General features: G+C 51.1%; 9 protein-coding genes across 9 annotated transcripts; 5 read left to right on the top strand and 4 right to left on the bottom strand.

The window, feature by feature from the left end:
• Positions 1-277: 277 nt before the first annotated feature.
• Positions 278-2,406, top strand: BO88DRAFT_384813 (putative MFS lactose permease). Its single transcript, XM_025704719.1, has 6 exons — positions 278-461; positions 515-728; positions 796-1,145; positions 1,232-1,454; positions 1,510-1,937; positions 2,014-2,406. The coding sequence occupies exons 1-6, from the start codon at positions 315-317 to the stop codon at positions 2,257-2,259; spliced, it is 1,608 nt and encodes a 535-aa protein (XP_025564971.1). The 5' UTR covers positions 278-314; the 3' UTR covers positions 2,260-2,406.
• A 54-nt stretch (positions 2,407-2,460) lies between these two features.
• Positions 2,461-3,952, bottom strand: BO88DRAFT_486512 (uncharacterized protein; the record flags this gene model as incomplete). The annotated part of the gene is made up of 5 exons (XM_025712456.1): positions 3,741-3,952; positions 3,443-3,669; positions 3,149-3,383; positions 2,950-3,063; positions 2,461-2,883 (listed from the first exon to the last, which is right to left on the bottom strand). The coding sequence occupies exons 1-5, from the start codon at positions 3,882-3,884 to the stop codon at positions 2,461-2,463; spliced, it is 1,143 nt and encodes a 380-aa protein (XP_025564970.1). The 5' UTR covers positions 3,885-3,952.
• Positions 3,953-5,635: 1,683 nt separating this feature from the next.
• Positions 5,636-7,561, top strand: BO88DRAFT_336129 (flavin-binding monooxygenase-like protein; the record flags this gene model as incomplete). The annotated part of the gene is made up of 2 exons (XM_025702886.1): positions 5,636-5,669; positions 5,814-7,561. The coding sequence occupies 2 exons, from the start codon at positions 5,636-5,638 to the stop codon at positions 7,559-7,561; spliced, it is 1,782 nt and encodes a 593-aa protein (XP_025564969.1).
• Positions 7,562-7,661: 100 nt separating this feature from the next.
• On the bottom strand, positions 7,662-8,873 carry BO88DRAFT_451848 (uncharacterized protein; the record flags this gene model as incomplete). Its single annotated transcript, XM_025710661.1, has 3 exons — positions 7,662-8,057; positions 8,123-8,290; positions 8,355-8,873. 3 exons carry the CDS (start codon positions 8,871-8,873, stop codon positions 7,662-7,664), a joined length of 1,083 nt encoding a protein of 360 aa, XP_025564968.1.
• Positions 8,874-9,410: 537 nt separating this feature from the next.
• On the bottom strand, positions 9,411-10,702 carry BO88DRAFT_423934 (putative C2H2 finger domain protein; the record flags this gene model as incomplete). The annotated part of the gene is made up of 2 exons (XM_025708697.1): positions 9,411-9,524; positions 9,575-10,702. 2 exons carry the CDS (start codon positions 10,700-10,702, stop codon positions 9,411-9,413), a joined length of 1,242 nt encoding a protein of 413 aa, XP_025564967.1.
• A 3,036-nt stretch (positions 10,703-13,738) lies between these two features.
• BO88DRAFT_246653 (uncharacterized protein) lies at positions 13,739-14,392 on the top strand. The gene has a single exon (XM_025702182.1). The coding sequence runs from the start codon at positions 13,830-13,832 to the stop codon at positions 14,280-14,282; it is 453 nt and encodes a 150-aa protein (XP_025564966.1). The 5' UTR covers positions 13,739-13,829; the 3' UTR covers positions 14,283-14,392.
• On the top strand, positions 14,309-14,945 carry BO88DRAFT_246650 (uncharacterized protein). The gene is made up of 2 exons (XM_025702181.1): positions 14,309-14,442; positions 14,504-14,945. The coding sequence occupies exons 1-2, from the start codon at positions 14,407-14,409 to the stop codon at positions 14,801-14,803; spliced, it is 336 nt and encodes a 111-aa protein (XP_025564965.1). The 5' UTR covers positions 14,309-14,406; the 3' UTR covers positions 14,804-14,945.
• Positions 14,946-17,336: 2,391 nt separating this feature from the next.
• On the top strand, positions 17,337-17,759 carry BO88DRAFT_246637 (uncharacterized protein). Its single transcript, XM_025702180.1, has one exon. It carries the CDS (start codon positions 17,498-17,500, stop codon positions 17,708-17,710), a length of 213 nt encoding a protein of 70 aa, XP_025564964.1. The 5' UTR covers positions 17,337-17,497; the 3' UTR covers positions 17,711-17,759.
• Positions 17,760-20,672: 2,913 nt separating this feature from the next.
• On the bottom strand, positions 20,673-22,619 carry BO88DRAFT_384801 (xenobiotic compound monooxygenase, DszA family; the record flags this gene model as incomplete). The annotated part of the gene is made up of 4 exons (XM_025704718.1): positions 22,194-22,619; positions 21,952-22,140; positions 21,654-21,901; positions 20,673-21,588 (listed from the first exon to the last, which is right to left on the bottom strand). The coding sequence occupies exons 1-4, from the start codon at positions 22,296-22,298 to the stop codon at positions 20,673-20,675; spliced, it is 1,458 nt and encodes a 485-aa protein (XP_025564963.1). The 5' UTR covers positions 22,299-22,619.
• Positions 22,620-22,627: the final 8 nt, after the last annotated feature.

The following is a 22,627-nucleotide window of genomic DNA, read 5'->3' as shown; positions in this document are numbered from 1 at the left end:
ACTAGTGCAGTAGTTAGCAGCCTCCCCCGCCAGCAATTTGCCCTCCAACCATTCATCTTCCACGACGAGGCAAACCTACCCCGGATTCTCTATTCCCGTTTGGATACGGGGCTGCACCCTTGCTGCATCAGCCGATCCTATCACATCTCCTCGGCCATATTACCGTTGCATCCGATACATTCTACCTGGCCTCACCGGCTGCCTCGACTGAGTACTCTGTAATTAGTATATATGTGTGGTGAGTTCCCCGTGTTATTCCCACTTTCATCCCGATCATCAATATCTTCTTCTGCACCTCAACCAAGTGAGTGGATATGGCTGAGAAAACTACAACCAGCGTGGCTCACGTCGACGAGACCGACCACCCCAATGACCAACTCAAGGGTGGGGTGGGCGACTCGGCTCTGGCTGTGGCAACGAGTCTCCAGAAGCCGTCGCTATGGAGTAAGAGCATGCTCAAGGTATGCCCTTCTTTTCTAGCGCTCTATCGTGTCCTAATATAGTGTGCCGATAGTTGTACGGCTGCATCGCCGTCGCTATGCTCAACTCCTGCATCAACGGCTACGACGGATCCCTGATGGGTTCCATCAACAGCTACGCCCAGTACCGAGACTACTTCGGCTTCGACCCGAACAGCGGCACGCCGTCCACGGGTATCGTCTACGCCATCTATACTATCGGAAATATCGTCGGATCGTTCGTAGCTGGTCCGGCTACTGACTTCAAGGGTATACCCCACCCCTTACCTGTCTACTACCCCATCAGAGCCACACTAACACTTGAATAATATAATAGGCCGCCGCGTCGGCATGGCCCTCGGCTCCCTCTTCATTATCATCGGCACCATCGTACAAGCCACCTGCCACAACATCGGCGGATTCATGGGCGGACGTTTCATCCTCGGTTTCGGCGTCGCTATTTCCGCCACAGCCGGACCGGCATACGTATCGGAGATGGCGCACCCAGCGTACCGTGGGGCCATGACGGGTCTATACAATGTGTTGTGGTTCGGAGGCGGTATCCCGGGGACGTTCATCCCGTGGAGGACGAGTTCAATCGAGGGGACTATGAGTTGGCGGATCCCGATCTGGTTGCAGATGGTGTTTTCGGGGTTGGTATTGGTGTTTGTGCCTTTTATTGCTGAGGTATGTCCCACATCTTTCACAGATCCTTGGCCACACTTTGTTTGACTTGAAGTGGGTATCGATGCTAATATATAACGGTATGCTAGAGTCCCCGCTGGCTCATCTCCCAAGACAAACACGACGCCGCACTGCAAGTCCTGGCCGACTACCACGGTGACGGGGACAGGAACGCCCCTATCGTGCAACTCGAGTACCGCGAAATGATCGAGGATATTTCCCAGACGGGGTCTGATAAGCGGTGGTGGGATTATCGCGAGTTGTTCAATACTCGGGAAGTGCGATACCGGTCTATGCTGGTCATTATCATGGGTATGCCTCCACACCTTTCCCGACCCTCAGAATAACCATACTGATCAGAGAATAGCCCTCTTCGGCCAATGGACCGGCAACGGGCCCGTCAGCTACTACTACCCACAGATGCTCCGCGGTGCCGGAATCACAGACAACAACACGCAACTGATGTTGCAGGGAGTGCAGAACGTGGTCTCATTCCTAGGCGCCGTGTCAGGAGCACTCATCACCGACCGAATCGGCCGACGTACACAGCTTCTCGTGTCGACGAGTATCGTGGTGGTATTATTCGCGATAGTGACTGCGTTGAACGCAACGAACGTGGTCGACGGAGCGGACGGCACGCCCATTGCCAAGAGCGCAGTTGCAGCGCGCGCACAGATCGCGATGATTTATCTCTTCGGATTTATCTATTCGGCTGGCTGGACGCCTAATCAGGCCATGTATCCGGTGGAGTGTTTGCGGTATGAGAGTCGGGCCAAGGGAATGGGGATGAATAACGTATGCCCCCTTTTCTTTCCTTTCCTTATGTGTCTACTATATATATGTATGTGAAATTGGGTGCTAATTGTGGCAGTTCTTCGTCAACATCGCCTCGTTTTACAATACCTTCGTGACTGGAATTGCGTTTACGCAGGCCGGATGGAAGTACTACTTCCTATTCATCTTCTGGGATACGATGGAGGTGATTGTCATTTACTTCCTGTTTGTGGAGACCAGTAAGCGCACGCTGGAGGAGTTGACTGCTATCTTCCAGCAGAAGAATCCGGTTAAGGCGTCGTTGAAGAAGCAGGATCTGACGGAGATTGAGGAGATGAAGTGACCTCTGCCTTCATCCTCTCAGAAGGATATAATCTACGGTGTGCGAAGCTCACTACTCACTATCATCTTTCTTTCTAGTCAATTGCACACGTTGTGTTGAGATTACCATTATCATAACCTTCCATACCTATACCATCTTCATAATATTTTATCCATCCCAACAAAAGAAACCCACAAAGGAAATACTAGTAAATATAAAAAATTAAGCCGTCGAAACGACTGTCTCCCTGCCCCCCTTCCACCCCCCATCATACACCCCTCCATTCCCAGGAACAACCAGACTCCCATCCCCATTCCTCGCAGCATGACTTACCTCCCACTCTCCCGGCGGGAGCATCATCTGCTCATCACTAACCGTATTCCACTGCGTATCCGGCAACGACAACGGATGCTTGAACTTGCGTCTCTTATTTTTACTATTATCCGTGCCCGAATGCGCCGCTCCATCCGATAACGGATAGCTCTGCGAACTGCCCTTCGTCCCCTTGGTGGTCATGTACCACCCTGCCCGCATGGCCAGTCTGCGACACATCGGGTAGATCATTGGGGCGTTGCCAATTATTACCGCTACGAAGGTCTCGCGGCAGGCCCAGCTGCCGGCTTGGGAGGCGCCGTTGGCGCCGGCCTGTTTGCATTACCATGGTTAGTGGGTGTGTCTTGTAGGTGGAGGGGGGTGTGAGGTGGGACATACAGTGACGATCAATACGCAACGAAGGATACCACACGCCATGACAAAGGTACCACCGCTGAAGAGGATAAGGAGTTCGAGTTTCTCGCGCCAGGGAAGACGGGCTTTAAACAGGATCTAGGTGATTTCGAATAATTTCAATAGTCAGTCTTGGCTGGGGTTTATTTGTCATGGAGAGGACAGGGTACAAGGGTGGACTTACAGGGGTCGGGATGGAAATCAAATACACGTCGGTAGCGACGTTCAGCACCACCGTCACATAGACGTCGATGTGTGAGACAGCCGGCTGGCAGTAGTTCCCCGGATTGGGGTTGATCTGCCAGTTCTTCTGGATAGGGTGGCATCCTACCAGGATGCTGAGGATGACGGCGATGTAGGTGGCTCCGATGAGGAAGTATGCGATGCGGATGCGAATGTGCATGTTGATGAGGCCGGCCCTATCATTATGAACTGTTAGTATGATGTTTGTGGATGAGTGAGTTTGGTGGCTGCATACGTCAATCGAGAATAAAACACCGCCATGCACGACTTCAGCAGCCACAACAACGTGGTATACAGCGACCACCCCAGTACCTGCGTTTTGGACCCCCCAACCCGCAAATGGTACTCCTCTGAAGTAGGGGAGAGCGCGGCGCGCTCAGCGTCCGTCATGGCATTGTTGGCGAGACCCTTCCACCAGGCGCTCACGCAGTAGGCGGCGCCTGTTTCGAGACCGTATACTACCTGTCATAGAACCAGTCTTATCAGCATGGAGTGACGTGGGAAAATGGTGGCGGGGAGAGACAGGCACATACCCCCGCCAATGGCATCAAATAATCATCGAGCATAAAGTTCTTCCAGCCGGCCGTGAACCATCGTGCAACGATGCGAATGGCTATAGTGACGATGGCTATAGCTAAGAGAGTGAACGCCTCGACGGCGAAGTCGTCGCCTGCCATGACTGACTGACTGACTGACAGAAGTTGCAAGAGAGGGTGGTGGAAAGGAGTGGACCTGTGGATCTGTTTACGAAAAACAAGACAATCGGGAGAAAGGGACTAAGAGGGTATACTACATATTAATATATCCCCAGTCATCAAAGATCCCAGTCACTGATTGCCTGTCTGTCTGTCTGCCTGCCTGTTCTAAATTTTGGCACTGGCCTTAGTTGACAGTCGGCACGCACGGTTCATATTCATCACCCGGCAAAACATCCGACCCAAGCGAGTGGTTCCGTGCTGGCTCCCTTTTTTTTTGGTCTCCTTCCTCCCTGGTGTATTCTGTCTCCTGAGAGGGGAGAGCCCGAAGTACGATGCAGTAGTTTGGTGGCACTTAAGCAAGATAGGGAGGCGACTGGGCCACACAGTGGACTAGACTGAAACTACGGGGACCAGTTCTTGTAATTTCCGGTAGGCCATGCTAGTCTACTAGACTATACTAAGCATCAGACCCAACCCAGAAACAAGGCCAGGCCGTGTGCCGTTACGCGGGAAGAGACCGGGAGGGGAGGGGGGAAAAGCCATGGCCCAGTTCGTGTATGTGTGGGTGTGGACGGGGCAGTGGAGATGGGAAGAAGATGAGGATGAAGAAGGAAGAACGCTATGATTACCGGATAGAGACAGAGATCAGCGCGGGGATTACGGAGGCATCGGTAGGCAGTACTTTGGCAGCAACAACAAGTTGGCACAAATTTACGGATAGCCGATCAGCACAGACCCAGAAATTGAGTCGCAGGATGCAAAGGATGCATGACATATCGATAATGCGGGTGTATGCATCAACTATTGAATCTGAATATTGAGTTTATCGCATTAATCAGATAGAGATGCAGGGCAGTGAGGCAGTGAGAGCCGACTGACAAGTCAGCTTTTAACTACGTATATAACTAGAGTCTAAGACAAAGTTCTGACGATCCAGGAATCAACCAAAGCTGACATCCTGTCATTCCTGTCAAGTGAATCACCGGGTCAAACTCTGAACATTGGGACCAAATCCCGGTGGAGCTGCCATTCCATAACCCTAACTGTCAACCACCAAACTAGTGTCCGCGCCGGCCGTCGCTTGCGATCAACCAACAAATGAACGGGCCTGTATCACCCCCATCCTTGTCCTCCGTACTTAAGTTGAGGACTCTGCAATTTCCTCGGAAGTCTAACTATCATCTTCCGTCCCAACTGCAGACCAATCTAGTCCCTACTTATATTATTTTTTCTCCGGCTCGATTCCTCTGTACTCCGTAGTCCGTACTGTACTACTCTGTTTTCAGACACTGTCCCCGTCAGTCAGCCACTAGTAACGGAGTAAATCCTAGTCCCCTTCACTCCATTATGCAGCCAAGACAGGGAGTGTCGACGGGATTAAAACCCGCGATCGGCGGGCTTCCAACGGTCATACCCCCCCCCCCCCCTCTCTCTTCTCGTCTGGTCTCCCCATTCTTTTCTTGGGTGTTTGTGTTACTATAAATCGCTGGCTGTGGCTGCTCCACTGGAGCAAATACTTGTGAGCGCGGTTGTGTTACATTAGCAACAAAGTACATTGTCTATTTTTAATCACCGACTGGCATTCCTTACTTTGCTATTGTTTTCCTCTTCACAAGCTTCTTTGTTTCTTTCTTTCTATTAGGTTTTTTTTTTTCCTTCAATTCAAGTCAGTCCACTCCATTCACAACCTACGGATTCGTCATCCATCCACTATGGAGTCGTCTGTGGAAATGGAATCCGTCGATCTTGTTATTGTCGGAGCAGGTATTTTCCACTCAACTTCCCATCCCTTCATCCTTCCGTCTATCCCTTGCATGGCCCTTCCCGTCCCATTCCCTTGACCCCAATGCCACTCCATCTATCCATTCTCACCTTCACACTACAGAACACTAACACAATTTGCAAAAGGATGGTCTGGTCTCTCCGCCCTCAAAACCTACCACGAGGTGCACCCCACCGCCCGCATCCTCCTGCTGGACAGCGCCACCACCGTCGGCGGCGTCTGGGCCGCCCACCGGCTCTACCAGGGCCTCAAAACCAACAACATGCTGGGCACCTACGAATACAGTGACTTCCCCATGGACAGCGCCACCTTCGGCGTGAAGCAAGGCGAACATATCCCGGGACACGTGGTACACAAGTACCTCAATGCCTACGTGGACCACTTCAACATCCGGGACCTGATCCGACTCGAGACGAAGGTGGAAGTCGTCGAGCACGTCGACGATAATGACGGGGGTTGGACACTCACCACCAGCACATCCCCCTTCTCTTCCTCCTCGGACGAAGTCCAAAGGAAGATAATTCACACAAAGAAGCTATTGCTAGCAACAGGAATGACCTCCGAACCATTCCTCCCTCACATCCCAGGACAAGAAACCTACCCTCACATCATCACCCACACCGGCACTCTCCTCCCCCACCAAGCCACCCTCTTCCAAAAGGACAAAAAGGTAACTATCTACGGCGGGACCAAATCCGCCTGGGACGCCGTGCACGCCGCCGCGACGTCCGGCGCCAACGTCACATGGATCATCCGCTCAACAGGCCACGGGCCGGTGTGGATGACTCCGATGTACGTTACCCCCTTGAAGAAATGGTTCGAGAAGCTCCTCACCACGCGGCTGTTGACCTGGTTCTCGCCCTGTATCTGGGGCGACGCGGACGGGTGTTCACGAATTCGGAAGTTTCTGCATGGTACCTGGCTCGGCCGGAAGATCGTGAATGCGTACTGGGCAGTGCTGGAGAACGACCTGTTGACATTAAACAACTACGACGGGCACGAGGAGACGAAGAAGTTGAAGCCGTGGTTCAGTTGCTTTTGGATTGCCAGTGGACTGAGTATTCTGAACTATGATGATGACTTCTACTCCCTTGTTCGGGAGAAGAAGGTACGGCTAGTGATTGATGATATTGTGAAACTTTCCGAAGATGGAGGTATTCACTTGGGTAAGTCCGGGGAGGTTATTCAGAGTGAGGGGTTGATTTGTGCTACCGGGTGGAAAGCCCAACCCAATATGGAGTTCAGACCCGCGGGCATTGAGTGCGAGTTGGGTTTCCCATGGGCGGAGGATTACTTGAGTACGCCGATGGTGAAGCGGGCGGATCAGGAGATCTTGACGCGGTTCCCGAAGCTGCGCGAGAGTTTGAGTGTCGGTGTTAATGGGAGAGAAGATTATGAGCACCTGGCTCCCGGGGCACCCGCTACTGCGAAGCATCCGTTCCGGTTGGTGCGGTTCATGGTGCCGGCGGCGTTTATGAAGGAGAGGTCGGTGGCGGTGCTGGGGACGACGATGACGGTGAATACGCCGCTGATTGCGCAGGTGCAGGCGCTGTGGGTGGCGGCGTTCATGGGTGATGGGATTGGGGTGAAGGCGAGGGAGACGTGTCCGGTGGAGGTGAAGAAGGGGTTGATGGAGGATGAAGTGGACGGGGATGTGGTGTGGGAGATGGCGCTGCATACGCAGTTTGGGAAGTATCGGTGTCCGGGGGGATATGGGAAGAGGAATCCGGATTTCGTGTTTGACACGTTGCCGTATATTGATCTGTTATTGCAGGATATGGGACTGGATTGGCGACGGAAGGGCAGTTTGAAGTGGTTGGAGCCGTATGGAATGGAGGATTATCGGGGGTTGGTGGAGGAGTGGTTGAAATGATCATCCCCATATTTAGTTAGTGTACTGGTACCTTGTAAATAGACAAGTCGAATGTGTCCATTTCAGCTACAACCTGTTGAAATTACTATTACTACAACTACTACAACCTGAACCCTTCAAACACAGCTACTCCCCCATCCAGTTTCTGGCCCCCAACTGTCCCCGAAACTACCCCATTCCACCGGAAATAATTCTTCCCATCACCAGCCACTTCCACTGTCCCTTGGATCCGTAGCTCCACATCGTCCATCGCCAGATCCACACCGTAGCTACTCGCCGTCATCCTCTCAAAGATATTGATAATGCTGTTACGGCAGCCTGACTGCACGACCTTCCCATCACGGGCCAGATAGGCGCTCACAATCGGCGTGGTGTTGTTATTATACCCTCCCTCTCGAGGCGTGTACTGCAGCCACACCAACGCATACGGTCCGATATGCACATGGCCCCAAGACCAGGTCTTGACGATATTCTGAAACGGGCGATTGCCCCAGTTCTAACCCTATTAGACATAGACCAACACACAACAAGTGTAAGATAAAGAAGAGGCATGATACCTACCTTATCATGATACCCAAACCCCATAAACTGCAACTTCTCCCCATCGACCACCAAATCCACCATCGCATGCGAATCCGGCACCATACTCACCCATCCCAGACCCTCACCGAGACCCAACGCCCGATTCCCCTGCTGAGGCGTCGAGCAGGGCAGGAGTGGCGGAGCGAGCTACCATCATTACCACCATCATTAGGATTTCAACATCTATCCGCTAATGGCAAGGTATACTCACATCCCTCATCTGTATCCTCCCACTAACCCTCCCCCCCTCCCACCCCACCCACGCCTCATACCCCGATTCTCGTCCCGACCAACCGCCCGTGCCCTCCCATCCACCCGAATTAACATCGCGATCGCCCATCACCGACGCATCGATCGGGACGATGTTCTGGGCCACGGTGGTGCCATTCGGCAAGGTAGCCCAGACGTAGGTGAGCAGGACGGAGGAGAGGTTTGGCGGGACAGCAGGGAAGGCCCTAGAGGTGGTGGTGAAGAAGGTGAGGACGATGGAGGCGTTGGGGTTAGTGGAGGAGACGACGTCGAAGTACCACCATTCGAAGACGGTGGTGTTGACTTCGGATAATTTGGGGGATTCGAGGTCGGCGAGGTGGGTGGAGTCGGGGACGAAGTCGACATAGACGGGGTAGTCGACTGCGATGGGGTTGATGTCTTTGAGGTATTGTGCGGTGGTGGTCGTGGTGGTTAGGGTTATTGCTGTGAGGAGGAGGGGGATGAGGAGGGGGGAATGCATGGTTGGTTGGTTGGTTGGTTGGTTGGTGATGATGTGGATGAGGTGGCTATTAAGCAATTTGTCTGCTAGCGATGCTAGCAATAGCAAAGTCAGGTATTGACAATAGTAGCAGCTTTTATGGACATGGGCACTGCGTACACCCATTGCAGCGGTGAGATGCCTGGCGGAGTAGTAATGTTTCCGGAGACCTTGCATAGCAGGTTGCTCATGTGCCACTCAATCAATCTGAGTCAGACCAAATTCAAACAAACAATCGCTCATAAGGGGAAATAGAAAGATGGTAAATAACAAACATTCCAATCCATACACGCTGGCCAACGCCTCTACTTACATACGTATACATGAATCAGGCTGCCCGACGCTGATGCCATCCCGAAAAAAGCAAACAATCAACAATCCGGTCCCAACCTGTCCCGTCAAAAAATAAGTCACAGTCAAATCAATCAATACAAACTCGCCGTCCAGAGTAGCTGGTCAATCAAATACAATAACGACCCTCCATCAACTCCAGAACATGCGATAAACGCCAATCCCGTCTCAGTGCTGTCCATTTGATTCGTCACTTCGATCCTCCTCCTTCACCATCCCGTGATCCCCTGGCTTCATGCCATCAGAGCCGTCTTTTCCGCAGCCTTTCACAAGGATATGTCGCTGTACTCTGTTAGACTATACCGAGAAACTAAAGACGGCAATGATCTCACCTTGAGTGCGTCCTTGCGTGAAAAGCTCTTGTCGCAGTGGGTGCACGGGAACGGCTTCACCGAGAGATGAATTCGCTTATGTCGCTTCAAGTCGTGGTTGCGGTTGAAGCTTTGTGGACACTGGTCACACTTGAACGGTCGATCGTTGGTGGGTCCTGGCGCGCCGTGACCCGGATGGGGTGGGTGACCCCCATACAACTGCTGCATCTGCTGCATATTGGCCACGTGCCCACTGTTGTACCCAGGCAACCCAGGCAGCACCCCGGACTGCAAGTTTCCGGTGAGTGACATCTGCCCGTTGGGATTGTGCACATTCGTCCAGATGGGTCCGTTCATCGCCGGAAGCGAATATGACGGCCATGGCTGTCGTTGATAGTTCAGATGGTGCGAGGGGTGCGGATTTGATGCCACCCGGTTGGGCACAATGCCCTGTTGTCCGTACGGCGGATAGCCGCCCGGTGGGCTTGACAGCTGCTGAATATTCCCATAGGCTGGAGCAGACGACGATTTGACCATATAGGGGTCGTTCGAAGGAAGGGGATGCGGCGACGGTGCTGGGTTGGGCAACGGGTTGTGTGCGGACAACATCGCGTGTGTCATTGCGTGATGCTGCTGAGGAGCACCCGCCTGAACTGGTGCAGCAGCGGAGACCGAGGCAGATTGGTGAAACGGAGGCAAGTGATTCATCTCGTATGACTGGGCGATGTGCTCGGTGCCTGGAGTCGACGTGGCAGGGTTGCGATTCAGGGAATTCACCGACGGGGAGAAGGTGTCTCGACTCGGATACACCACACTTGAGTTCCACGACTGACGGGCAGCTGCTGCCCCTGACCCACTCTGGTATGCGCTCTGGCTTTGCCAGTACGGAGTCAACTCCGGATTTGTGGGTGCCGTCGTGGTGGCTGTGTGCGAGGTCGTAGCAGGCAGTGTTTCACCCGACTGCGTGGTCGCTGGTGGAGTGAGAAGGTTGCTGACGCTGGGATTAATAGGCGGAGGATTGTGATGGGCGTACTTGACGCTGGTCTGAAAGTTGGGTGCAGGAAGCTCAAAGCTGGGCAGAGTCGGGGCTGCAGGACGACGCGAGTTCAACGGCTGGTGGGTAGTCAGCGCATCGAGCGCCGTCCCCATGCCTGGAGGGGGGATCGCGAGGGCAGCCAGGTTGGCGGATGTCTCGCGTGAGAAGCTAGAGGAAGGAAATAAATCACCCACTACCAAGGAAGAGGGGGCGGCCAAGGTGCTGGACAGATGTCCTGGGAAGGCGACCGAGTCAGATGCAAGGGTCCAGTATCGACTGCCAGACAGGCCACCGGCAATGTCTGGAGGATCCAGGAGGGGCGATCGGATCGCGATCAGCGATCTGAGTCTGCAACGGGGGTGGTCCTGGGAGATCGACCGTGGGTATGATGCTCGACGGGTACCACCTGTGTCGGTTGTTTCACGATCGATGAAGAGGATTTCACGTCAGGTTGGATTGACCCCAGTGTTTTATCCGGAAGTCATATCCTATCCGATGGAGCGAGAGTGCTGATGCGACAGAAGAATCAAGCGCGGACACGGCAATGGAGAGAGATCGACGAGGTTGGTAGGATGGTTAGGAAAGGCGTATGGCGATGAGAAACTGGTCAAGACAACGGCATGATCTTGTTTTTTTCTCCAGGCAGGCCAACGCGCCCTCACGCGATGCGCACGAGAGAAGACAGAAATAGTTATGTGTTATGCGTTGATGTGGATGCGCGGGTGAAGATCTGGCGGAATGACAGTTTAGAGTACCATGGACGGGAGTTGAGTGGCAGCGGGGATGGTAGGATCCGGCGCGCGTAGAGCAAGATTTGGGAGGGCGGGAAGAGGAAGATTGGCGGGCGGAGTCGGAGTCGGGAGTTTGTGTTGGCAGTGGTGGTGGTGGTGGATGATAGACGGTTTGGTGGGAGCTGAAAAGAGTGGGAATTAATTAGTGGTGAAGATCGGACAAGTCGTGGGTGGCGCTGATGGAGGAGGGAAGATGCTAGTTGGATAAGCTTGCACGGCAGGGAGGGAGAGGAGAGGAGAAGAGAAGAAGAGAAGTCGTGAAAAGACAAGCAAAAGGAGGGGGTAAGTTCAGGGAGGGAGATCTTTTATTGTTCGTGGGAAACGAGAAAGAACAGCAAGAAAGACTCGGGATGGAGAGTGAATATGAATAATAATATGGATTATTTGCTGATGGGCGAAAATGGGGAGGACCAAACAAGCCGGGAATGGAGACGTATCCAGACCAGTCCAGCGCCGGGTCTGGCCAGCGCGGGGGTTGAGTTCACGCCGGGAAAAAATACCAGGGAGAACATACCCACCCTGACGGTCCGATAATGACTAACTCCCTCTCCTTCACACGCAGTTTTTGTTTTTTTGTTTTTTATTTTTCGTTTTTACTTTTATTTTTTTTTTCTATTTATTTGTTCACTCTTTGGGTCATGGTCTGAATTTACTTATCTACCAGTCTTTACCACTACTGAAGATACCAAGCAGGAGGGTCAGACTGATACAGAGAGAGAGAAAAAAATAATTAGGGAGAGATGGTGAGATACATAGCACGACATTCATCCCGTACTCACGCAGGACTGTTCCAATCCAATCTTCATTCGTCGTATTAAATTTTTATTACTCTTAATATTATTCTTTCCATCAGCAGTCAATTAAAAAAGAAATAGAAAACAAAATAAGACCAAAAAAAAGAATAATAATCTTCTCAATCAGCAGACTTCAAAAAAGCAGCATCCAAAGCAGCTAGACTGGTCCGACCGCATTGAGTGGAGGATTCCCAATCGGGGCCAAGACCCAACCAAAATTTCAGCAGAAATGAATGAATGGATGAATGAATGCTTGCCTGTTGCTCACTTTTCTTTTCTCAGGATTTATTGAGTATACTTATTTTTAAACACACCTCTCTGTCTTGTTTTTACTTAATGCTTTTTAATTAATAACAAATTATTTATTTTCGCTATATTTCATGTAACCGTAATGGAGTGATTCCATTCAGGCAAAAAGCAAAATCCCTCTCCATGAGGTGAATCAGAAAAAGTAGAAAAGAATAGAAAGGAAAATCAGCATTAGGAGAAAACACACACACCCTAAGAGAGACAAGCCCAGCCGCGCCCGGACAGGCCCAGGACGTTCCGCCGGTATTATTGAAAGGAACCATTGGCAACAAACTTTCCTACCTGACTGAACCTTACCAGTCACTCAATCTCTTGTCTCTGTCGCTCCCTCGCTCACCCTGAACCACACCCGGATGGAGCCATTCTCCCGGTCCAACCATCCCCAAGCGCAACTGGACTATCGACCACTTAAGCCTAGCCTAGCATTTCCTAAGCTAAGCCGAACCAAACGACGACGGCTCGCTAAAAACACACTGAGCCAGTCCCAGAATCCCAATCCCTCGACGCCTGATCAACGGCAACGTGGTTGACAGGGCTCGTCCAGGCGCCCAAGCTGTTCCGTTCCACCTTTGGCGCTTCCCACGGTCGAGGGGGGCGACTCGGTTAGTCGGCCACCAAGTCCTCCACTGAACGGTGCAGAGATAGATAGCTAGCTGATAATAGAAACCTCAAAAATAAATGAATAATCAATAATCTGCTCCTGATGAGCAGGGAACTCGCAACCATTCCAGTCATTTCCCATTTCCCCCTCAATATCCTCCAGATGAGACGAGATATGGACACGATTCTTGTCGTCTCGCCCGGCAAATAGAATCGTCCAGACCCTCTTCTGCAGATGGACTTGACCCGAAAAGGGCCAGAATCAATGGTGCCAGAAAACCGGTTAGCCCTCCCAGGATCTCTTTTGGGTCTAGTCGCTCCGCCGTATTGTTTATCCAATCTCAAACTGCCTTTTTACTGGGGTTTCGCTGATTGCCCCCTTTGGCAGCTTCTCAGGGAAACAAAACAAAGTCACTGTACTTTACACCGTACTTCTGTTCTTATCCTTCTCCACATCCTCCCCTCCCTCCCATTGATTTTCTATTTTCTTATTTCCCCTCTCCCATTACTCCATATGGTTCTTGGGATCGTAAAAACTAGGTTGGCTGTATGTATGTATAGATAGGCATGTGGAGCGCCGTCCCGTCTGGTCGATCGGCCACCCCGACCCAGCAGGGAATGCTGGCCACTGTTTTGCCCTGTTTGGTGGAGTTTAGAATAAGCTTAGCCCTCTGCGTCGGGGGTAGCGATCACAGACGAGGGGAAGGGGGAAAAGGAGGGGAGTGGTTTCTCCAGATCGACGGTGGATGGTCGGGAGAATTAACAACGATCAGAATGATGGCACGGATAGAGACGCGTCCACCCAGGGTTCATCTCCCAGGGCACCAGGGGAGAAGAGGGGCCGAACAGAAAGCAGGAGCAAAAGAGGGCCAGCGAACAGGCCATTCACGGAGGACACGCCATGGCCAATCGACGTGGTCCGGCAGCAATCAACACCAAACCAAATAATCAAAAATCAAAATACCAAACGAACAAAAAAAAAAGAATCGAAAAAGCAAAGCACGGGGGACCCGAAAAGGGGCAGGCAAGCGATCGTTGCTCCTTGCGTCGAGGAATGCATGACAGATGCCGGGCGGTGGAGGACACAGCTGAGGCTGATCGGGTCGGGGCGAGAGGATGGGGAGGGGAAGCAGGAAGAAAGCCATGGCGGTCCCTCATTGCTGGTAAGCATCATAATTCTTGGAAATCATAATTATTAGAAATATAATCGGCAATAATTAGCTGGCAGCTGGGGGAGAACATAGATTATTCTTAGCAGAGCAGCCCACGACCGGCCGATGTACGGAGAATTACTAGGGTATAGCTCGACGGGGAGATCCACCAATGGAACATTCTACGTCCTGGGGGGAAGATGTCCCAGTATGGTATCCAATGACCTGCTGATACAAGATAAAGATATCACTAATTGAAATGCTCACAGATTTGGATGAAACAATATCGGGACCCAAAGGGAAAGGTGGTTTTTGATCCACGGTTGATGTTTTTTTTGTTTTTCTGGTACCTCGTATCCGTCGGCCATCGACTGCTCTGGCCTGGGCCCTGCTCTGCTCGCACGGACACTTGCGTCCCGGCCCTCATCCCAATGCACTTGCGCAGAAAAACCCATTCTCCGTCAAAGGCAAACGGTCCCTGGTCCGCTTCTTCCATTCCACGGCCAAGGTCACCTGTTCTTTCTCCTGGGACCCTGGCTCTGACGGGGGCAGTCCCCCCGATCGTTTGAATCGCTAGAGGATGAGATTCCAATCAATCTGTCCCATTCCTCCGAGGATCCCCCCCAACTTCCAATACGAGCGCATATTGGACCGACCAACGATAGGGTTGTTGGCACTTGTCAGTCAGTCTTGCGGGCCATCCACCCTACCGTGCTGCACTCATTCATTCATTCCCCCCGGGGGAGGAAGAACCAAGCGATAGGCAGGGACTGGCCTGACCAAAGTTTCGCCAATCTTGGACCAGCGCTACTGATTGGTGGATAGGTCCGTGTCTGGCAGTATACATACTTACTCAGTACTCAGTATTCAGTACACTACTCCGTAACTAGTAGCATCTATCTAACTACTTACTACTGGGTCTTAGTCTGAGTTATTACTCCCATGCAGACCGTCGGTATGAATATTTTACCTGCTCTGTTTGTGTTTACCCAGGTGGTACAGCGTCGATACGCTCGGTACTAGCGCCTTGGAAGAGAGTCTGCACTGGCTGGCTCGGGCTTCGGGTGTGGCCCACTATCCCCATCCGGGCGTTAGCGTCGACTCTCCCTCCGTGATGCCCCACCTGACTTGCCTGGCTGGTCGGCCTGCATCTTGGGACAAGATAGCCGGCCATTCAGACGCCAGTCTTGCTTGACACGCGCAAGCTGTACACCTACACTCCCTCGGTCACTTACTCGGTTCTGTTCATTCTGAGGATTCCAGAGAACTTGATCAACAAACTACACTTTCTAGATGCTAAGCTTATCTGTATGCTGGGTATTGGTGTTGTATCCGCTTGTTATGTACTTCACGTATGGATAGCCTCGGATGGCTTCAGCATGGCTTCGTCAACCAGGTCAACCTTAATCACCGCCATCCGCGATGGGTGTCAACAGTCGGGTTTCAAATCAATCCGCTGAAGAAACGCATATGCAAGCCCCGTGGACTAGATGCCAACCACCGCAGTCATTGGTTCCCTCGGAAGGTTGCCAGACGAGAAGGATCCGTGGATTGACCAGACCTACCTATCAACGAACCTCTCCCCGGCCTAGGATTACCGCTAAATAAGGGCCCCCCGTCCAAGGTACTTACCTACTGGAGGAGGAGGCTACTTCCTCCTTGGGCTGGGTTCACCTCCTCCTCTTCCTCCTCCTCTTCCCCCCATGTCCTGGGTAGTGCGTGACCAGACCGCGCAAACAAAGAGGCGCCGGAAATCACAAGCTTGGCCTCCTCTCCCTGGAACCTAACGGTCCACCATCTCTAGCCTTTCCCGACGGGAGGTGCGGCCAGCACCAGCCTGTCGGTATTGGCGGGGGTTTTAGGGGTCGGGAGATCGAGGGCGGTGGCGGCCACGGTGACAGACGCATTAATAATCACCAAGCAAACTGTCTTTCATCCATCCCTCCATCTCGACACCATTTCCAGCCAGTCATCCCATTTTATCCTCCGTACGCATGCTACGCCATGCCATGCCATGCCATGCTGTACCCTCTCGGCTGTGTCTCGCAAGGGGGTGTCTCCTTGCCATTACGAACAAAAATCTAGTCCCCCCGGTCCGGGCAAACAACCCTGCCCGGAAGCTCCTCCTGTGCAACTTGGTGCAACCTACACAGACAGGGGGGTTCGATGGGTCAACTTGTAGCCAATGTGATATGTGCATCGTCGATCAAGCACATCTTTATGACCAGTCTTTTTTGCCCCCTTCATTCAGTCGCAATCGCAGCGTAGAGCCTGCGAGATTATAGCCAGGAGAACTAACTGCCGACTCAACGTAATGAACTAGCAATGACTCTGACTAGATATCCACTAAATCAACCGGTAGTCTTCCTAGCCGCTCAGGAGAGCTGCTAGTGTGCATTGGCCTCGAAAAGGGTCTGCTCGGACGTTATCCGTCTGCAAGCTAGGAGATAGATAGGAGATAGCAGCAGCCGGCAGATTCCACACCGTACTTACCACCGCGACAATGACTAGAGTAGATTACGTGCTGCCGTTGATACCTTTCCGACCATGACAGACTCAGTTTACTTCGATAATATCTACGAGGTACTAAGTGAGATGGCGTCGTCAACCCGACCGGGATTGACAACATGTGATAGGCTCATAGCTATCGCTCTTGTCACGGTGTTCCTTGCGCCCGTCTGCTAACCTTGCTGTCAACCTAGTTTTATACTTTTCGTTCCGGCTGGGGGGGGAAAGGGGGCCAAGAGAGGTTCTTATTCGCGCTAAACCAGCGAACATGATTTACCTACACATCAGGCTTGGCTGCGCAGGTGTGTCGCTGCTGATAGGTGGATTGTAACGGACGAGGTGAATCATCAACCGAACTTAAAATACGGGAGGGGAGGATAGGAGAGATATCACAGTTTGCAGGTTACACATGGAGTGTATCAGATGTCGCGGGCTGACACATTAACCACTCAGCTTGTGGAGTGGCGAACTCAGTTATGGAAGTTTTTATTAGCGTACAGTAATCTTAAAGATTCAGCGTAGACATAAGTACCAACGAAGTTTATACACCAAATCGCATACACAATTCTAAGATATGTTCCCGAAACCAAGGGAGCCATGGGTGACTGACTAGCGGCGGCAACTGTAAATGACAGGGCAAGCCTTGCTGTGTTCAATTCCACCACAACTCTATCTATTAAAGTCTATTGCAATCGGCCTTAAGCCTCAGAAAACGCCAACACGTATTGCATGCACTCATCACCTGAATTCGGGATATGCGGGATATGCTTAAAGATTCAAGCCTTTTAGATCATACTAACAACCCACTCTACCTTAGAGCTCAAGTCATAAGCCACCACCACCATCACCACTACAAAACAGGATTCCCCCATTTCCATCTTCAATGGCACAACAACAAACGTCAAAGAAAGAAGAAAAGAGAAGGGAAGGGAAGAGGCTCGAGCTCAGACTCCGTCCGGAAAGCTTGAAGCGGATTCAGTTTAGGAACCTTACGCCATCCGGCGGGATGCAACGTAGCTAGTAGCCTAAGGGAGTTGTTTATTTGTTTGTATCTTTCCTGACGGGTCAATTCAAGTAAAGTAAAGTAAGTAAGTCTAGAAAGTAAGTAAAGTATATTTCTTAATCGCTCATTGTTGAGTAGTGTACTTTGATCATATAGATTTACTGTGGATGAAGTGAAGTTGCGGTCTAGAAGAATAGTTAACTATTTGTAGGTGGTCATTAGTCAGTTATCTCGGAGTGGGACATGCCCTCTGAAGAGAATGACTCGCCTGGGGATGATCATTCCTAGGTAAATACTTACCCATTGATGATGGGTAAATGAGCTATTTTGATGCAAAGAAGGCTAGCTAGCTAGCCTCGCATCCTTCAGGAGCTTACTCCTGATTCATCTTAGTACGATACACTCATACAATCATACACACCTCAAGTAAGCAAGCACCATCGCATGGTCAGTCAGTATCTTCCCTCATGCAAGGCGTCAGTCAGTCATTCAGTCAGTCAGTCAGTCAGTCAATGCGCGATAAACGACTTACCTACCGACCAGGTGATCATCCCCTCTTACTTAGTACATCCATGCCACTCACTAAACCCCCCTATTCACCCTCCCACCCCATCACTAACTACAACCATCTCCCCGGTTATCTTACCGACACACCACTTACCCAACTAGTCACATACATACATACATACACACTATCCATGCATGTCAGCCAATGCTCCGTCCGCTCCACTTCTCTTTTTCTTTCCTCTTTTTCCCTCACGCAGTCTACTTACATACATTACAATCAAACCCCGGATCCCGAGCAATCAAGCAAGTAAGCGATTCGCCACTACCCTACCCTAGCCAACTAACTAGTATTAGTCTCTCCCCATGCCTAGACTAGCTCGCCTAATCATCCGAGCGCCATGGCGAAAAGCCCGAGCCAGTGCTGCAGGAAGCTTGATCTAGCTAGCTAGTATACTTAAGTAGCATGGTATCTGTCGTACGGATTGGCTTGGCTTGGCCTTATGGGGAGAGGGGGCAGTATTCCGTTCGTTGTATATATACTTATCAGGAGTGTTATAGGAGGTATTGTTGCATTGACCCCGTGACATCGTTTAGATCTTAGTAAGGGGTTGTATACATTATTAGTGCGGTGTCTGGATGATACTATACGCAGATACAACCTAGGCATGAGTAGATGAAGAAAATTCACATGTTAAGGGAAGAGAGAGAGAGAGAGATGATAACGGGCCTGATCGGTCGGTCGGGGTTTGGTTCCCCTGAATTGAAGTGCACTGACTGCAGTGATTGAATGAATGAATGGAGCCCTGGTTTGTGCACACTATAAGTGGCTTTGTTATACAGTGGGAGCTACTATTATAATAGGAGGTATCTCCGAGTCAGCCCGAGGGAGGTACGGAGTATATGATGTAGTAGTAGTGTCTTGCTCGCTTTGTTATCAATGTTTCTATTCCTAGATTATGCGTGTGTGTATGTCTGTGTGGCAATACATATGATTACTACTGTAGGCTTGATATTCATATTGATCTCGGACTATCGTATTCCGACTTCCGATTTGAGTCGAGTCGAGTCGGTCCGATAAAGTATCTAGTGGGTGTGCTACTCTGACAGAGACAGTAAACACTAGTTATATATTATTTCATATGGTATTAGGAGGATGTCTAAATTAGAGTAGGGTGTTGGGGATTTCTCCTCAAATTGTTGTGTGGCGATACCTGTGTTGCTTTATTATATATATTTATGCTGTGCTGCTTGTGTAGTATTCTGACATCCACTTGATACTATCATAATGTTAGTATCTCCGACGCTTGTTGTAGACGGACACTCCTTATAATAGTAGTAGCCACATATGCACATCTTCCCCAGTCCCTACTACTTATCCACCATACTATCCACTGCAAACCCATATATAGCTGATAATATACCATTGGCAACACTTATCGCCACTCTGATCATGTATTAACAAAAGCATCTACTACTACCTGCATGTTTCAGATGATTACTTATCAGAGTGCACACCGCCTCCGCTCCCTACCAGCACCATATCATCTATCTACAGTCTATACATACTGAAGATCTAACCCATTAGAAAACAATAATCTATCACCTCACTACCAAGTATACTATACTATCCGTGTAAGGATACCTGCCAAGCACACCAAGACTCCCAATCATGAATAGATACTAGATATATCATCTCCCTCTGTACGAGCTTGGCAGCTTGGCAAGAAAACCCTCATCAATCAATTATCATTATATATTCCACCATCAAATACGTATAGACAACATCAATAAATAAATACCGTACCATACCATACACCAATACGGACTAAAATAAACTAAATTAACTAACTAACTAAATAAACAAATCTAAATCCGGCACGGAACTCACACCACTGCTGCATTAATCGATCGATCACGAGATCGCTGCATCGCTACTGCAAGCCTAATGTCTCTCTTTTTTTTCTCTCTCTCTCGCTTGACTCTACCGGCCGAAGGAGAAACCTAAATAAAAGAAGAAAAGTAATTCGCATTCTAAGCTAGTGAGAATTTGGGGGTGGGAAAAAAAAAGTCCAGACCAGTCTAGACTCATGCATGCTTGGCATTTGTGGTTAGGGAGGAATGCTGGGGGCGGGGAAGATCAGAGAGGAAGGATTACTTGGGTTAGGTTAGTTGGGTTAGGCTGGACACATACACATGCCATGCCATGCCTTGCCATGCTTGCTATGCTTGCTATGCTGGGTGGAACATGAAGGGTCAGGGAAGGGGGATGTTTAGTGGTGAAATTAGACTGGGGAAAGTAAGTTGGTAAACTGGGATTGAAGGCTGCGGCGCTGTGGTGGCTTTGGATTGTGGTAGTTTATTTGTAGTCACAGGATCTATCCCAGTAACTAATCACTGTATGTGGCTATGTGAATAGACTACTAGGCTGCTTCATCATCCTCAACATAAACATCATACTTGTACTTACTCCCCGGATGATCCGCTCTCAACTCCCTCTGTCCCCGTCCATACACCTTCTCTCTCGCCGTCAACCCTTCCTCCTCATCCTCATCCGCAACAGCATCAGGATACAGCCCTCTCCTTCTCAACTCCGGCACCAACAATTCCACCACATCCTCAAAAGTCCCCGGAGTAGTCACATACCCCAAATTAAACCCATCCAGATCCGCCTCCCTCACCCACCGTTCCATCTCATCCGCTACCCTCTCCGCACTCCCCACCGCAACAGGCCCTAACCCCCCAATGGCCGCCTTCTCCGCCACGACCCGCGGCGTCCACCGCGGCACGTCCTCACTCGTGGTGGTAAACGCATCCAACTGACTCGTGACCTTATGCGCCTCTAACGAATCCGCCGCCGTGATATCCTGATCAATCGGGATCCGACTAATATCGATCCCCGTCCACCCGCTGAACAACACCAGTCCCCCAATCACAGACGCGTACTTCTTCACTTCTTCATACTTCGCGCGCGCTTCCTCGTCCGTCCGTCCGATGATCGGCGTGAACGTCGCGAAGAACTTGATCGACGATGGATCCCGCCCCTGTTCAGCGGCTAGACGTCGGATGTTGGCGATCTTGGGCCGCAGGACGGTGGGCGAGTGGCTCGAGACGAAGATCGCTTCGGCGTGTGTCGCCGCGAAGGAAGACCCCGCTGCTGAGGTGCCAGCTTGGAAGAGGAACGGGGTCCGTTGCGGGGATGGGTCCACGATGTGGCGCGTGTTCAGGGTGAAGTATTTTCCCTTGTGGTTGATCTGGCGAACCTTGTCCGGGTCGACGTAGCTGTCGTTCTCTGGGTCCGGGTTGAGGGCGTCCGGCGCCCAGGAGGATTCCCAGAGTCTGTTGCATGATTCATATTAGTGGATGAGGGAGGGTATAGGGGGATGGAAGGTATGGGGACATACTTGTATAGCACGCGCAGGTACTCGTCGGCTTGGCGGTATCGCTCGTCGTGCTCAATAGGCGTGTCAAGACCAATGGCCTTAAAGGCTGCTTTCTTCCACGAGGTCACGATGTTCCATCCGATGCGGCCGTTGGTGAGATGGTCTAGCGTGGAGAAGCGCTTCGCCAGGAGGAATGGTGGCTCGAAAGAGGTCGAGGCTGTGATCCCGAACGCGAGGTTCTTGGTCACGGCTGCCATGGCGGAGATGGGCTGTTCAGCCTGTCAGTATACATCTTGCAATGGGTGTAGGAGCGACGTACAATTGTCGGATCAGTGACGGGCCACTGCGCTGCACGTCGGATGCATTCGTCTAGTTTGCCTTCGTACGTGTCGTATCCGCCGTATGTGTCGGCCAGGAACAGGGCGTTGATGCCTCCGCGCTCGAGAAGCTTGGCTAGGTTGATCCAGTAGTCTAGCTTGCGCTTTGTGGCTGACTTGTCGGCTGGGTTCTGGATGTGTCATGTCAGTATAGTAGCAATGGATGTTGCTTGGGGATTCTCACCTTCCATTGTCCTGGGGACAGATGGCCCACGGTGGACATGTCAAAGGCATTGAGCAGGATCTGCTTCTTGCCATTTTGGCTGGTGTCTGTACTGATGTCGCCCATTGTGTCTGAGATTGATGTATTTGTTGACTACATTCATTGGAGTGTAGCAGTGATATAGCCTGGTGTGGTGTGAGCCCCTCACCAATCCCGCCATCAGATGTTGCCATGGCGCAAGCGTGTTATCAGTGGGATGGACATGCAGGATACAAATTCGCCATTTTCCCCGCATCATGCGCGACACAGTTCTAGTCTTTCTATGAGACACTGTGCTCCGGTGCCGGACGGTAGTGGATGCTAAATATACACCATATGCAGGTATATTGCGTGACAGCTAGATAAGATGGCTCACTTTATCCCGAACGTCTAATTGACTAATTCCATCCCCTCTT

Source organism: Aspergillus vadensis, assembly GCF_003184925.1.
Source record: "Aspergillus vadensis CBS 113365 unplaced genomic scaffold BO88scaffold_6, whole genome shotgun sequence".
NCBI lineage: Eukaryota > Fungi > Ascomycota > Eurotiomycetes > Eurotiales > Aspergillaceae > Aspergillus > Aspergillus vadensis.
Note: the sequence above shows the minus strand (reverse complement) of the source record. Positions and strands in the feature narration are given on the sequence as shown.